This window comes from Hemicordylus capensis, chromosome 7 (genome assembly GCF_027244095.1).
Source record: "Hemicordylus capensis ecotype Gifberg chromosome 7, rHemCap1.1.pri, whole genome shotgun sequence".
In the NCBI taxonomy this organism is placed as follows: Eukaryota; Metazoa; Chordata; class Lepidosauria; order Squamata; family Cordylidae; genus Hemicordylus; species Hemicordylus capensis.
In genome coordinates, this window is record NC_069663.1 from 13076847 (window position 1) to 13094268 (window position 17422).

The 17422-nt window shown below is 46.0% G+C and overlaps 1 protein-coding gene across 2 annotated transcripts in view; it reads left to right on the plus strand.

Moving 5' to 3' along the window:
• The window catches only part of OPRD1 (opioid receptor delta 1), a 31181-nt gene extending 14571 nt beyond the window's left edge, over positions 1–16610 (plus strand). Inside the window, exons 1-3 of one of the 2 annotated variants that reach the window (XM_053268593.1) lie at positions 4718–5800; positions 11221–11570; positions 15161–16610. In XM_053268593.1, coding sequence (XP_053124568.1) covers positions 11231–11570; positions 15161–15693 — 873 coding nt within the window. In that variant the 5' untranslated portion in view covers positions 4718–5800; positions 11221–11230 and the 3' untranslated portion in view covers positions 15694–16610. Of the gene's footprint in view, positions 1–4717; positions 5801–11220; positions 11571–15160 lie in introns of those variants that run through there. The other variant, XM_053268592.1, reaches the window with a different exon arrangement.
• Positions 16611–17422: the final 812 nt, after the last annotated feature.

The window sequence follows — 17422 nt, forward strand, 5'->3', positions numbered from 1 at the left end:
GAGTAACCAACTCCCCCCCCCACGCCCCGCCCAGCTCACTGCCATAAATGGTGGTGGGCCAGGGGGAAACGGTTAACCTGACGCTTAGCCAAGGTTAGGCGACCCTGCGGTTTGCTTAAACTTGGCTGGTGATTGTCTGGCCAAGTGGGAGCCAGGAGCAGCACGTGCGAAAGAAAGAAAATTGGGAGCACAACCAGCTCCCAAAGCTGGGTAGAGCACTTTTTTTGATTATGTGAATGACCTCAGTATAAGACAGCTTCCTATGTTCATAAGAACATAAGAACAGCCCTGCTGGATCAGGCCCACGGCCCATCTAGTCCAGCATCCTGTTTCACACAGTGGCCCACCAGATGCCGCTGGAAGCCACAGACAGGAGTTGAAGGCATGCCCTCTCTCCTGCCATTACTCCCCTGCAACTGGTACTCAGAGGCACCCTGCCCTTGAGGCTGGAGGTGGCCCACAGCCCTCTGGCTAGTAGCCATTGATAGACCTCTCCTCCATGAAGTCATCCAAACCCCTCTTAAAGCCATCCAGGTTGTTGGCTGTCACCACAGCCTGTGGCAGAGAGTTCCACAAGTGGATCACGCATTGTGTGTCAAAGTACTTCCGTTTGTTGGTCCTAGACCTCCTGGCAATCAATTTCATGGAGTGACCCCTGGTTCTAGTGTTGTGTGAGAGGGAAAAGAATCTTTCTCTCTCCACTTTCTCCATGCCATGCATGATTTTATAGACCTCTATCATGTCTCCCCGCAGTCGTCTTTTTTCTAAAATGTTCCTAGCAGGTTTAGGATGGTATTGTGGAAGAGCACTTAAATTTGCGGGGATGGGGCTGTAAACAACATCTGCTTTACATGCAGAAGGTTTCTGTTTTAATCTCTGTCAGCATCTCCAGCTTAGGCTGGAGAATTTTATTTATTGGGTTATTTATTATCGTTCCATCTCTATGTCACTTTGCATTAAAATAATCCCAAAGCAGTTTACAATATAATTAAAACAATGCACAAAATACAAATTAAAAGTGCAAATATTAAATATAAAAATGATATATATCTCTGTTTAAAAAACCTGTGTAAAACCATACCACACAAAACAGCAGCAGCAGTAAAAACAGTACTCTCAGATAAAAGCCTGGGTGAAGAACCATGTTTTTACTTTGATTTTGCATTCCCCCTAGCCAAGAACTGGAGAGCTCTGGCTTTAACTAGAGAAGTGGTCACCTCCAGCACTATGCCTCTCAATACCAGTTGCAGGGGAGCAGCAGGAGGAGAGAAGGCGTGCCCTCACCTCTTGCCTGTGGGCTACTCAGAGGTATCTGGTGTGAAACAGGATACTGGACTGGATGGGCCTTGGGCCAAATCCAGCAGGGCTGTTCTTATGTGCAGGCTGCTCATATGTGAGGTCGAATGACCAGCCTGCACAGATGACCAGAGAATGATTTAAAAAAACAACCCACTGTTTTGAGGATACAGTGGGGGGCAGAGTTCCCAATCTTTTATGGGGGCAAAACTCTAACACTTCAGAGATGAAAACATGCTGCTGTTAATTTGGGAATCCAGTCTGAGAGCATTTTGTTTTGGAAATGCTTGCTGAGGCAGGCAATTCATCTTCAAGAGAGGGAGTGCGGCTGCAATCAGAAAAGAAGCATTTTGGGGTGCAGAATGTGCAGGCCCCTTGGGGAGCAGGGTGCAGTAGTGGTTAGAGTGGTTAGAGTGCTGGACTAGGACCGGGGAGACCCGAGTGCAAATCCCCATTCGGCCATGAGACTTGCTGGGTGACTCTAGGCCAGTCACTTCTCTCTCAGCCTAACCTACTTCACAGGGTTGTTGTGAGGAGCAACTTAAGTATGTAGTATGCTGCTCTGGGCTCCTTGGAGGAAGAGCGGGATATAAAATGTAAATAATAATTATTATTATTATGTCTTCCAGTCTTACCCCACTGTGTAGTGCTTCAGGGGTGCAACACAAGAGGGAGAGAAATAATAACTGGGACCGATATTCTGGCACTTATGTATGCAGACCCCCACACCTAGGTCTGCCAAGTAAACAGGCCAGCCCTGATGGTATTCCACACACACACACACACCCTGGAATTATTCATTCACTGCTCATGTCCCAAATGCAGTGTGTGATTTCTCCTTTTCTCGCCCCTGCCTCCCCTATTACAAATGAATGATACTGTTCTGAACAGTCATCTGATAACATTTCACTGGCCAGAGGCTGCAGGCTGGAACCCAGCCAGCAAAGCAGAGCTTTCCCATTGGCCTTATGTCAGAGCAAGCCATAGATCAAAATCAAAGTGACAATTAATCCCTAAGGGAAGAGCTTCTGCAGCAATCACTTGGGTTCTTCCTTACAGTGCTTGGCAGTCAGATTTTCCTAAACCAGTAAAGAAAGGAGTATCAAAAACTACTACTCAGTGGCATGGATTTGTAGCTGAGCGGCACCCGCTGGAAACAGAAATATAATGCTGGAGGGGACGGCATGCACGGAGACCCTGTGTGTGCTGGCATCACACAGGGGCAATTGGGAGACGCCCCGCCAGCATGCGAGCATATAGCGGGGGGTGAGCGCCAGGATGATGGCAATGGTGGCGGCAGGTGAGCAACACCTGACCGCCAGCGGCCCGTGTGCAGCCGCGGTGGTGGTCCCGCTCACCCCACCTCCCACGTCTGACATCATAAAAAAAACTTTATTAAAAAAGCAATGAGCATGTGGAGTACACAGTTAACAATCAATGGTGAGACACTTGGACAGGTTAGCGTTAGAAGAGGCATTTTCCAAGGGGACTCACTATCCCCTCTGTTGTTTGTAATCACCATGACCCCACTTTCACAAATACTAAACAAAACAGGTCTCGGATACCAAACATCTAAAGTCAACAACAAACAGCAAGTGCCGCCTTTGTAAAGAAGCAGATGAAACCGTGGACCACCTCATCAGCTGTTGTAAGAAGATCACACAGACTGACTACAAACAAGGCATGACAAGGTAGCAGGGATGATACACTGGAACATCTGCAAAAAATACAAGCTACCTGTAGCCAAAAATTGGTGGGACCATAAAATTGAAAAAGTTGAAGAAAATGAAGATGTAAAAATATTATGGGACTTCCGACTACAAACAGACAAACATCTGCCACACAATACACCAGATATAACTGTAGTCGAGAAGAAAGAAAAACAAGTGAAAATAATTGGCATAGCAATACCAGGGGATGTAGAATAGAAGAAAAAGAAATAGACAAAATCACAAAATACAAAGATCTACAAATTGAAATTGGAAGGCTGTGGCAGAAAAAGACCAAAATAATCCCAGTGGTAATTGGCGCCCTGGGTGCAGTTCCAAAAGACCTTGAAGAGCACTTCAGCACCATAGGGGCCACAGAAATCACCATCAGCCAATTACAAAAAGCAACTTTACTGGGAACAGCCTATATTCTGTGACGATATCTATAACAACAGCAACAACATTGACAATAAAATTCAGCCATCCCAGGTCCTTGGGAAGGACTCAATGTCTGGATCAAACAAACCAGTCAATAACACCTGTCTGACTGTGTAAATTAATAATAATGATAATAATAATAATAAACTTTTGATGTTGTTGGTGTTCTTCACACGCGTACCTGGGGTTTCATCTCTAATTTCCCTGCTCTTTAACAGGCAAAACAATCAGGAGAGAGTGGGCTTTGTTATGCAAAGCTTGTAACATCTTTTGAGAGGCTGTAAAACTTCAGCTGATTATTGTTAATCATGAAATTTCCAGGAGACCAGTTTCCCATGGTAACTGAAGAGATTTCTGAAAGCAACCCTGGCAGAAAATAAAATAATAGATAATAATTATTTAGTCAGTGGCGAATTAGATTAAAAAGAAAAGACAAGGGAGGCAGCCAGACATATGAAAGAGGCTGCCTGGCTGGTTCTGTAACTGCAAAGAGAGAGAAAATTGATTTAATTTGCAATAGAACCTTTTAAAAGTAACCCATCGTTTCTGGGGGGGTGGGGAAAGGGTGGCCTTTGCCTCTTGGATTTTCGAAACAATGGCTTGTCTTTCTTTCCAAATAAGCTGCAAAATGATGGAGCCTTCTGGTCCTACTACATAAGAACAGCACTGCTGGATCAGGCCCAAGGCCTATCTAGTCTAGCATCCTATTTCCAACAGTGGCCTACCAGATGCCTCTTGGACATCTTGCCTCTGAGGCTAGAGGTGGCTTATAGTGACCAAACTAGTAGCTATTGATAGACCTGTCCTACATGAATTTGGGAAGTCTTCTTACCTTTTATAACTTGCCTGACTCTACTCCTGAACTTGGTGGTACCTTTCCTCTTTCTTGGTATACATTCCAACTGAGCTTCTATTAATGTGGTTTTGAATAAGTTCCATGCTTTCTGGAGTGATCTGACCCTCCCTTTCAGCTTCCTTTTTACCAGTCCCCTCATTTTTGAGAAGTTTCCTCTTCTGTAGTCCAACCCATCTGGGTTGGACTTCCTTGGCAATGCTCCACTTGCATATAAGCTGAATTCAATCCAAATGGTCACTGTTGCCCAACTCTCCAACTCTGACATCCCGCACTAGGTCCTAGGCACTACTCAGGATTAAGTCCAAGGTTGCCTTCAACCTGGTAGGTTCCGCAACCAACTGTTCTAAGGCGCAGTCATTTAGCATGCCTAGAAATTTGGCCTTTCTGTCAATACCTGAACGTGACTTTCCCAATCTATGTGAGGGTAATTGAAGTCACCCATTATTACAGCTCAGTCTCTCTGATTTGCTTCTTCAACTCCAGGTCACACAGCATTTTGATCCAGAGCCCACTACAGAGCTGGCTTCTCCACATATGCCGATGTTTGCACGCCAGCGGAAATTTGGTAGATGAGAGGAGGAGGGCCAGATTCCAGAGGGCTGCCTCTTAAGGCAAGGAGGCAGAGTCCAGGAGCACTTAAGGGCTCAGTCTGCCTTTGAACAGTGTTGACTCAACTTGTTCCCTCTGACCTTTCCAAGGTTCTTCTCTTTGCATTGCCTCACCTTGCAGCAACCAGGACAGTACATTGGAAGTCTACACTGACATCTGATGGGACCCCCAAATTCAAATCCCCATTAAGTCTTAAAATTCACTGGGTGACTATGAGCCAGTCATTTCTCTCTTAGCCTAACCCATCTCACAGGGTTGTAGCCATGTATGCCACTCTGGGCTCCTTGAAGGAAGACCAGGATTTGTTAAAAAAAAATGTAAATGTGAATGAATGAATGAAAAAAATAATAATTAATAAAAGCAGAGCTTTGCCATGCTCCCCCTGGGCTTTTAAAAAACAACTAAAGATCTATCTTTTTAGAGAGGTCTTTTAATGTTTTATCTATTGTTAGCTTTTACCTTTTAAAATGTGTAACTTTTAAAATGTGGTTTGAACTGGATCTTTTGTTTTCTGTTAATTTTATAGTGTTTTACATTTTATCCGTTTAACTGATTTGGTGAGCCATCCTGAGCAGCAGTGCACTACAGGGGCAATATTTTCAATAAATGATAAATAACAATAGAAGAGTTTCTTAAACTCTTTGAGCTTGGCCCTACCTTCTGAACTTAGTTTACATTCTCCCTTCATCCCTTGCAACCCAGCCCCTCAAGGACCAACCATCTGTTCCAAGCAGAGTAGGCATCCATGCATGCAACAATTAAATGCACGTGGCCTGATGCTGTGTGTAAAAGTCTGTAGACATAAGCAACTTAAGCCGGAGATGACTCCAACTGCAAGTCAGTTAAGGTTAGCTTTCAGGAACCCAGCAAAACAAATATGATCTGCAGATCGGTAGGTATGGGCAGGGTGCTAGTGGATGTGATGGGGTCGGGGATGTCTGATTATAAGGCAGTGTTCTTCATTGGAAGGCCCAAGGGTCAATAGCGGCCCCCATCAACCCTAAGTGTGGCTCATAGGAACATAGGAAGCTGCCTTGTCAGACCCTTGGTCCATCTAGCTCAGTATTGTCTACACAGATTGGCAGCGGCTTCTCCAAGGTTGCAGGCAGGAATCTCTCCCTGCCCTAGGGACAATCCACACACTTGCTACCAGCATTCCTCCTATACTGCTCCCTAACAAATTATTTATTTTGCTGGTGTGAAGATTTGGCCAAAGGTCCACAGCCCCTCTGGCACCATGCAGAGGTGAACATTCCCACCACACCGTGCTGTGCTTTGCCTTTTTCTCTTAAAGGGCCCTCCCTGCACGGAGGAAAACACAATATTGTGTGGAGCTCAGCACAGTGAGAAACATCTGTTGCATTGAAGGTTTTTTGGGTTGTTTTTTTTAAACAAACTCTCTTGTAACTTGAAAAATAAGTTCATTATATCATTGATATAAGATAGGTTGGGAAATATAATATGCCCTAGAATTTCATCACCAACGCTATAATAATAATTCTACCTTGGAGGATTTTAGATTCATATCCTGCATGAATTATTCTTGATCAGCAGCACATTCATTTCGTTTCTGGCCCTGTTCCTTCTTCCCATGAATAATTTTAAGGCTCATTAAATTTTGGATATCAGTGTTCAAAAGCATCCTCACCAGAGCTGTTGCAAAGTAATGTAGCAACTCTGGGATTCTGCCAGTTTCAAAAATGCAACACATCTTTTATGATACACATGTGCAGAAATCCCACTTTATATTTTATAACAGACAGAAACTGCATGCAATGAATTGAACAGTGATAATATTGATCATTATTTTTGTACTGTTCCTACAAAATGACCAGCCAATTTCTTTTAAAAGCGAGACTATGCATTTGGAATGATATGCAAGCCAAATCAAATCATATGCAAGTGGCTATGTCTTGCTTATACTGAATCAGACAATTGGTCTATCTTGCTCAATACTGTCTGCTGTGATTGGCAGTGGTTCTTCAGAGTGTCAGGGAGAAATATTGATCAGCCATCTCTGGAGCTTTCCCAGACAGCAGGCTTTACTGCGAGGCTTTACTGAGAGTTTGAACATGCCCCACAAAAACGATGCAAAAATGGATTTTTTTACCCTGGACAAAAATCGAGCTAAGCTCCAATATGCAGGGGGAAGTCCCAATCGTGTGTGGAGTGCTCTCTGATATATTGCATGAACTTTGGGGTAAATCTGGCACACCCACCCTCCTAACATAAAATTGCTGGGAAAGCTTCAGGAGACACCAGAGATTGAATGTGGGACTTTCTGCATGCTAAGCAGATGCTCTGCCACTGAGCTACGGCCCCAGAGTGTACTCACAGGTAGCCCCATTCAAATGCAAACCAGAGAAGACCCTGCTTAGCAAAGGGGACAATTCATCCTTGCTACTGCAAGATCAGCTCTCCTTCTCTGCAATAATCTCTTCTATGCATTTCCCAAAAAGCAAGTGGCAGAAAAATGTCCAGAGCTGTACCAAGCCTGCTGAGCAACACAAACTGCTGGGTGGGGAAGGCATTCTTCGTTGGGAATTCTATCTGGTAAGAGAAACCCTTTTTCATTATAGCAGAGTGCACAGAGGCACTACACAGCCGAATTTAGTTAGGCATGTGTGTATGCTGAGAGTAAAGTAACTTGGAGCCAGTTCATAGTTTCAAATCAATATATTCATTAGAGCACTCCATTCTAGACAGGAAAGTGAGGAGTTAGGATCTCTAATCTTTCTAGCTAGTTGGATGCAGATGGATTCTGCATCTCTGCACACATGGTGCAGGGAGAGGAGCTTGCATGTTGCAAGGTAGAAGGAACAGGGAGAGAGGAAGTGCAAAGCAGGAAGGAAGTTAGTTAGTCCCTAAGAGTAGCAATCTACATTCCAAAGGGATAGTGTCAGAGCATTAGAGAAGGGATGACCAATGTCTTGACCCTCTAGCCCTCTGACTCACTAGTCTGTCCTCCACTGTCTTTGAGACAAGAGACAGCGCATAGTCCTTCACTTCCAACACTCTTGAGGTATTTAAGAGAATGTCTTCTTCACCCCAAACCCCAAACATTGATATCATCAGGAGAGGGTGGTGGGGTTCATTGATATCATCAGGAGTGGGTTGTCTGCAGTTGCCACAGACTCCTCTGATGAATGAGCCCCCCCCCCCCCCCCGTTGCTGCCCTGAAGCTTTGGAATGTGAACTCGGTTGAAATAAGAGCCTCCCCATCTCTGGCAACTTTTTAAAAGGCAGTTAAGACACATCTGTTCACTCAGTCTTTTAATTAGAATTTTAATAGTTGTTAACATTGTTTAAATTTTGTAATTATTGTAATGTTTTTAACCTTTTAGTTTGTTTTGTTTGTATTGTTTTATTGTAAGGCACCCAGACGTACACAAGTTTGGGGTGGTATACAAATATACCAAATACATACATACATACATAAATATTCATCTTTCCTCCCTGTGACAGAGGAAGAGTGACAGTAGGCACACATTCAAGGCCTTTGCTGCTTGATTAATTTTTAAAAATTCAAATCCATATTTAACGAGCCATTATTCCTTTTTGCCTAAGATAATAAAACCAGAAAGACTGGTGATAAAAGTGAAACAAGTCATCTTAGTCTGATGAGAAAGATTAATACATGTGTAAGGAATAGGGGTGTGCACGGAACCGCCACACTGCGGTCCGGCACTGGGGTGGGGGGTCGCTTTAAGAGCGGCGGGAGGGTTTACTTACCCCTCCCACCGCTTTCCGCTGTGGCGCCGTAATTGTTAGAGTAATTGGGGCAGCAGAATACCTCCCTGCCGCCCCTTCCCCGCTGCTGCTCTGCAAAAACTCCCGCGCACATTGTGCGTGCGCGCAAAGCATTACTGAGAGTTTTTGCAGAGCAGCAGCGGGGAAGGGGCGGCAGGGAGGTATTCTGCTGCCCCAATTACTCTAACAATTACGGCGCCACAGCGGAAAGCGGCTGGAGGGGTAAGTAAACCCTCCCGCCGCTCTTAAAGCGACCCCCCCACCCCCAATCCGAACCACCCAGGTCCGGACTGGTCCGGAGGCCTTTTCAATGGCCTCCAGACCGGTCTGGGCCCATCCCTAGTAAGGAAGAGAGGACTCTGTGGGGAATGGGAGACTGCATGTGAGCACTGTAAGATATCCCACAGCGGGTGGGGCCACTCTGGGAAGAACCTGCATGCTTGCATGGAGAAGGTTCCAAGTTCTCTCCTTGGCATCTTCAGATAGGGTGGGGAGAGACTCCTGCCTGTAACCTTGGAGAAGCCACTCCCAGTTTGGGGAGAAATTACTGAGCTAGACGGGCCAGTGGTCTGACTTGGTAAGGCAACTTTCTATGTTTCTATGGGGAAGCATTCAATGCCACTGAACCTGTTGCAGCCTGCAATATGCAAATTAGCTCTCCTCACTCCCTTCCTTGGGTGACTATAGGAATAACCAGGTAGATGGGACAACTGGATTCTGGGTATCACACAATGACATCATTTGCATATGCCATTTGCATATCTCCAGCCAGGCCTGATATGGCATGGTGTAATGGGGTTCTCAGTCAGATGAAATCCATTAAGGAATTCAGTGAGCCCTACTCTCCATTCTGTGGCAGGTTCTACCATCTCTGTTCATTGCTAATCCCAGTTCTTTTCTAAATTTGGTAACATTCCTATTAGGTGAACTTTTGCAGTACCATTAAATGCAAGTATTCTAACTGCTGAGAAGCCACTGTTGGGACTAGAATCTTGACATACAGTACAAATTGTCAGGGAAGTGGAGGCCTGGGGGGAAAGGCTGAAAAGCTGAAACCCAAAAGAAAGACGGCTGATAGAGCCGAAAAGAAAAAGGAAGGAAGGAAGCCGAAAAGAAAAAGGGAGAAAGAAAGAAGAAAGCAAGGGAAGGGAAAGCTCACAGGGGCTTGGGGGGGCGGGATTAGCAATGTGATTAGGAAAGGATGAGCCTGAACCATGGGCACTGAGAAGCCAAGATGTGCACAAAATGATTTTTTAAATTAATTTTGAATTGAATTTTGAACATTCATTTTGAATTTGAACCAAATTTGAATCTGGTCCAAAAATTCAATTCAAATCCAAATCATATTTGAATTAGTTTGGCACTGTTTGGGGGCCTGAATGGTTTGGAAAAGGTGCCAAACTGTATCAAATTCAAATTTGAATCAAATTTCAAAAAATGGATTCAAATTCAACTCGGATTGCCCTTTTAAGGCATGACTTGATTTGAATTTGAATCACTCAAATCACCCAGCTTTTAGTTGGATTGATTCAAATTTGAATCAATTTGCACATCCCTAGCAAGGAGGTAAGGCCATAGGGAAGCAGGAAGGAAGGACTCTGATTTGAAGGACACAGCAATTTGAACTAAGCACATCTTTGGCTTCAGGTCCCTCTTTGTATAACTGCAAAATAGGGCAACCATGACAAAGCTGGGAAATCTGACAGGGTTCAGGATTTTGTTGAGTCACAAGAATGTATCCTGCTTGCATTCAGTCTTAAGGGGTGGGTAGCCAGTAGTGAGCATGAATTGTTCCCTTTTGCTAAGCAAGGTTAGACTTGGATGGGTGAGTACATGTGACTTTAGTGCTGTCTGCTGTAAAATAGTCCCTTTAGGGGTAGGGCAATAGCTCACTGGTAGAGCATCTGCTTGCATTCAGAAGGTCCCAGGTTTAGTCCCTGGCAGCATCTCCAGGTAGGGGTGAGGAAGATTCCTGCCTGAAACCTTGGAGAGCCACTGCCTGTCGGTGTGGACAACAGTGAACTAGATGGACTAATGGTCAGACAGCTTCCTATACCGCTGCTTCCCATGTTCTTATGTTTCTACGTTCCTAGAATAAAGCCTATATCTTGTAACAACTGCTTACAAGATATAAGAGCTCCTCTGCATGATTACTTCTTTATGGTATCCATACACCCTGGGATGCAGCAGTATATGGGTAATTAATACTGAGCTAGGTGGACCAATTATCTGACTAGGCAGCTTCCTATGTTCTTTGGAACTGGTGGTGAAATGAACTCTTTGCCCAGGATCTTACAATCCTAAATTCTTGGGATGGGCAGGGAAGTTGGGGAAGCTTGCTGTTCCTCCTTTCCCCTATAAAGGGGTGTGAAAAGGAGTATCTCCTACCAGCTGGATTGTACTCAAGAGTTGCTGCCAGGCAGTGTTGATAATGCTGAGCAAGAGGGACCTTGTAACTCAGTACAAGGCAGTTTCCTAGGTCCCTGTGTTCATCCAGCCTGCTTGGGCAGTGAACCACCAAAGAGAGCAATCAATACCTTTCCCTTTATCTCATCCCTCCAGATACACCAAGATGAAAACCGCCACCAATATCTACATCTTCAACCTGGCCTTGGCAGATGCGCTGGCCACTAGCACACTGCCCTTCCAGAGTGCAAAGTATCTGATGGAGACCTGGCCCTTTGGAGAACTGCTTTGCAAGGTGGTCCTCTCCATCGACTACTACAACATGTTCACAAGCATCTTCACCCTCACCATGATGAGTGTGGACCGGTACATAGCTGTCTGTCATCCAGTCAAGGCCTTGGATTTTCGCACCCCAGCTAAAGCAAAGCTCATCAACGTTTGCATCTGGGTCCTCTCCTCCATTATTGGAGTGCCCATCATGATCATGGCTGTCACCAGGTCTGAAGGCAAGTGTCTGTAGCTGTACAGGAGAAACACGATATTTGAGGATTCAGCATCCGTGGGTTTGCTTATCCGTGGTCTGGTAATAGACACCTGGACTCTGTATATGCAGTAAAAGTCTAGCCAAAAAGAGGTTAAACTCTCATATCAGTGGGTCAGGGGTGGCCAGAAATGACCTTGGAGGTCATTTGCGGCCACCATTTTGAGTGCAGGAGCCATTTTATGGCTTATTTTCTTGAGGGGGAAAAACATGAAAAATTGCAGGGGGAAATGACAAAATGGGCAATTTCTTGCTTTAGGGGGGCATTCCTGGGTCACTCGAGGCCCACAGAGCATGTAGGGCCCTTTGACACTTTTTTTTTTGGCATTTTTGGCCTCCGGGAATCTAACCCCCACGATCCAATTGCCCCAATTACTTGTTATTTGCCATTTCTATATCCATGGTAATAGCAGAGAACGGAACACCCACAAATATCAAGGTCCTCCTGTATCCCATTCTAATTTCCATGGAGGCTTGAGAATACAGAGGTACCACTTTCCTGTTCTATAAGGGAGGAGAGCCAGCCTTGCAGTAGCAAGCATGCTTTTGCTAAGCAGGGTTTGCCTTGGTTTGCATTTAGATGGGTGACTACATGTGAGCACTGTCTGCTATAAGGTATTCCCCTTAGAGGATGGGGCCATAGCTCCATACCAGAGCATCTGCATGCATGCAAAAAGCCCTGGGTTCTTCTCTGGCAGCATCTCCAGGTAGGGCTGGGAAAAGCTCCTGCCTGAAACCTTGGAAAGCCATTGCCAGTCAGTGCAGACTAGAGGTTCCCAACCTGTGGTATGCCAGAAATTGCTGAACTACAGCCCCCACCACCCCCAGCTGCAATTTATTGTGGCTGCGGATTATGGGAGTTGTAGTTCAGCAAAATTTGGAGTACCAAAGTAGTAAATTTGGTTGGGAACCCCTGGTGTAAACAATACTCTGCTAGATGGACCAATGGTGTGACATGGTATAAGGCAGCTTCCTATGTTCCTGTGTCACTGTAGCAATGAAAGGCATGCGTGTGCCTCAAAAGAGGAGCTTATGTTCTAGAGTGAGTTTTTCTTCCTTCCCCTCCAGTGGTCCCTCTAATTTTTTTCACCTCTGTGTGGAATGTGTTCTGTTCTGGGCGGCAGTATCAAGGCAGTGTGTTTGCACCTGCATTTAGAATGGGGCCTTCCTGATTCAACCTGAGCGGGATCTGAAATTAATTGAGTGGACACACATGCAGACGCCTTAGAGGGAACAGTGCTCCCTTCCCCTGACTCTGCCTGCACCTTTTCTCCTTGATCTCCACATGCACATCCTCTGGACTGAATATGAGTGCCACTTGCTGCTCCATCATCCAAGAGGGTGGCCTACTTTTTGCTTTTGTTTTCAGGCACCTTGTATGATTACCAGTATTCCCACAGTCATTTGTTCAGTATTTCTCAAGTAGGGGTTATAGTTTTAAAAATATATTAGCTTAACCCATGCAAAGCATCTGTGCACTAGTACGTGATTGCTCCTCTCACGCCCTGCCACAGCCCCACTCACCTCAGAGATCTCTCCACCCTCACCTGAGCTGCACTCCTGCTCCTCCTTCTCCATCTGGTTGCTTCCATCCCCCTCACCCCTCTTGGTCACTCCTCCATCCTTTTACTCCATCCTCCTCACCCTCTTGGTCGTGGCTGCAGGGTTGCTGGTGCCTATCGGCCAAGCTGCAGCCCCCTATCCCCAGAGACCTCCCCACCCTCACCAGAGCCCCGCTGCTGCTCCTCCCCACTGGAGCAGCAGCAGCAGTTGACCAGGCTCTTCTTTGCTGCTGCCACTGCCATGGTCGCTCGTTCCCCTCAGGCCGCTTACAGGCTTGGGCCATTCCCTCACCCTTCCTTCTTTCTCACTTCCCCTCCCTACTTTCTCTCTCCGCCACCTGCTCTTCCCCTCTGTCTTTCTTCCCCTCCCTCCCTCTCCCTTCCTGAGCTAACAGATCTTGTTTCCTCATCTAATTCACACAACGACAGCCTCCTTCTCCTGAAGGGGCTCTTTCCTCCCCCACGACTCCTCTCTTTGCATACCCCTGACCACTATCCTTTTATATATATAGATTCCTCTCCTCTACAAAAAAAGAACATCTTTGACCAGTAACAGTTGCATTCCAACTGATCTTAACCATCACAGGCTCCTCCCCCCCATCTACATATGGAATCCCAACGGCCCAATCACCACAGTGCTTCTGCTTGCGAGCTGCTGCACACAGAATTAGCCACGGGTACACCTTAGAGAATGATATAGATAGATAGATTTTTAAAACTGCCCCAAGCATGGAGGGAATTTCATGGCTGCCAATTCTTTTAAATTATTTTAAGGTCAGCAAAGTGGGCAACAGACAGATCTAACTAAGGGGCATGCTCTGCTTGGAAACTCTCATGAGGAAACCCTGTTGAAATGAATGTGAGCTACAGAAATGCCCAGTAGTAACCTTTTGGAGGGGAGAGCCAGGCCAACGGCACTTTTCTATCTTGAACAGTGGCTGACTTTAGACTAACCTACTAAATATTACTACTCTGGAGCAGCATTCCCTGTAACAACATAAGAAAAGCCCTGCTTGATCAAGTCCAAGGCCTATCTAGTCCAGCATCCTGTTTCACACAGTGGCCCACCAGATGCCTCTGGGAAGCCTACAGGCAAGAGGTGAGGGCATGCCCTCTTTCCTGTGTTGGTCTCCTGCATCTTGCCTCTGAGGCTGGAGGTAGCCTTATAGTTCTCAGACATAAGAATATAAGAAAAGTTGACTGCAGCTCCCAGCATCCCCAGCTGCAGTGGCCTCTGGCCTGGTCATTATGGGTCATTGACTGAGAAGTTCAGGAGAAACTACATCCTCCAGGCATCTCTGAGGTTCCCAGCCACCCCACATCACTCCCCGCCCACCCCCAGATGCTCCCCAGAATCACTGCAGCTGTGAAGCTTTCCCCACACCAGTGCTGGGAGGTTTTTAAAGGGCTCCCAGCACCACCCTGAGGCACTTGCCCCATGAGGGGCTGCCTCCTTGTGGTGGGGACTGGGAATTCCAAAGGGAAGTTCTGACTTCTACTGATGTGCCCAGTCCTGCAGTGGCGGGGTGGTTGCAGGCTGCAGGGAGACCCCCCCCAGGACATTTGGAGGCCCCCTCCTGAGGACCGGAATTTCTCCCTGAAGTCCGGTACAAAGAGTCCCGCTGGTTCTAGTAGTCAACAACATCAGGAAATTCCTGTTACAGGGAACACTTCTCTGGAAGCTGATGTATTCAATTAGTCTGATGTATTCAATTAGTTTGCAGATGCGGCCAAGCCGTGTACAAAACAGTCTTTGGAGGATTCATTTATGTCGACACTAGTAGGGAATTACAACAGCAGGCCCCAGTGTCCCTGTGTGTGAACACTGGCAGCAATAAACAGACGGCAATGTAAATTCAGTGAACAGACGACAATGTAAAGAGGCATCTGTGCAGGTTGATCCTTGGGAAATAACATGAGAACTGGACATCTCAGCCTCTCCACCTCTCTCCCAAACAAATGCCTCCCACTCTCTTCTCTCCCTTCCATGCAGGTGGCATTGTGTTGTGTCTTCTCCAGTTTCCTGAACCTCACCTCTACTGGGACACAGTCACTAAGATCTGTGTGTTCATCTTCGCCTTCTTGGTCCCCATTTTGGTCATCACAATCTGCTACGGGCTCATGATTCTCCGCCTGAAGAGTGTGCGCCTCCTCTCCGGTTCTAAGGAGAAGGACCGCAACCTACGCCGTATCACCCGCATGGTGCTGGTGGTGGTGGCTGCCTTCATCATCTGCTGGACTCCCATCCAAATTTTCATCATTGTCTGGACCCTGGTGGGCATTGACAAGAAGAACCCCTATGTGGTGGCCAGCCTGCACTTTTGTATCGCTCTGGGTTATACCAACAGCAGCCTCAACCCTGTCCTGTATGCTTTCTTGGATGAAAACTTCAAGAGATGTTTCCGGGAGTTCTGCCTCCCCTTTCGGTCACGGATGGAGCAGAACAGCTTCAGTCGGGCCAGGAGCACCATGCGGGAGCGCGTTTCCACCTGCACTCCTTCAGAAGCCCTCAATAAGTCAGCATGACTAGACATGGACAGCCACAAGAGAGGCTCCCGGGGATACAGACGGGATGAACTGCAATCAGAAGTGACTCAGGTCACCACTACAGAATTTTAGTAGAAATAGGAAGAGGAGCCACTGGGGAAAGGGGCTGTTCAATGACACTTTGGACTCTTCAGAGTAACTTTCTCCCATGTATAAAATGTTCTTATGGATTATTTTAAGCAGAGTTTTCGCAAATCCATGGAGGACAAATCTATCAATAGCTACTAGTTCTGTAGGTAGCTGTAGGCTACCTCTGGAGCTAGGATGCCTCTGAATACCATCTGTAGGGAAGCAACGGCAGGAGAGATACCTTCATTGCTTACTCTGTTGCTTGCTCCATCTCCATCTCCTGGTAATGGCTTCCCAGAGGCATCTGGTGGGCCACTTTGGGAAGCAGGATGCTGGACTAGATGGGCCTTGGATCTGATGCAGCACCAAGGATCTTCTTATGTTATGTTCTTAAACTCAGAAGATGGGCAAAACCAACTGCAGTTCGAGTCAGGGGGTGTGAATTTCTAAGGATGAGAACTTTTAATGGGTGAAATGAATTCTCAAAACTGACATCCAACTGAATGTCTTTTACAGATTCATTTCCTATATTTTTATGGCTTTAAATCAAAGACTCATCACACACATTTGCTACCTTGCAGGTTGAATTGTGGCTTATACTTTCATTGCTTATTCTGTTGCTTCCTCCATTCATTACTTGCTAGGTGTTTTGATGAGCCAATATTTGAATACTACTTAGCAGCTGAGGAGGGTTGACTGAAGTGCCCAAAAAACTAAATAGTTGCCATCTGTTGCAGAACAGCGATGCTTTCTTTTTTAAGTGAACTTTTCAAAAACTATGAAATGTATCCATTCAGAGGAACAAATATTAGAATTTGATTTGTAAATGTTGAATAATTAATCCATTTCTGTTCTGGTGGGTGGGACACAAAGGATAGTCCTACAAAAGGGAATTGTAGGCCTTCCCCACTACAGCTTAATCACAGTGTAATCAATTCTGTTGAGCAAACAGAAACTGGATCTTTGCAGCTTTCTGTGCTGTGCTGTGCTGTGCTGTGCTACTTCTGTTTCACCTCTCTATGGTAAGAAGAGCAGGGGCATATTCAGACAGCAGGCTTTACTGCGAGTTCAAAGTGGCTCCAAAAAGGCGACACAAAAAGTGGATTTTTTAAAAACCCCGGATATAAATCGGGCCACACAATGAAAAACCTGACTTATGTATGAACCCCACTAGCTTGTAGGGACTTCAGGGTAAATCTGGCCAATATGTGAATGCAAACCTCAATTCCAGAGGAGATGCGAACTAAAAGCCGGGTGTGGAAATGCTCCACGAGAGTAAAGCTCCACCAGTAGCCCTGGAAAGAGGGCCAGGTGTCCTACGAACTCTGGACAGAAAACAGAAAACAAAAGTTGGAGAAACCTCATCTGTATTGCACTCCTTTGTCGTCCCTTTCCACAATCAACAGGCAAGAGATGGCACTGCAGAGATTCACTCTTTGCTCTCATTCCTCCACTGTGCCAAAGCAGCCATGCACTGGAGCCCACAAGGGTCAAGTCAGGATTCTCCAATAGCACAAAAGCCTCAATTAGGAGGCCTCCTTTCCACTTGGGTTTTGTTTGCCATCTGACACTGTACCCTGGGGGCCCAGCTGCAGACTGGATGCAACTACTCAGGAACTCCAGCAGAGGCACACCTTGA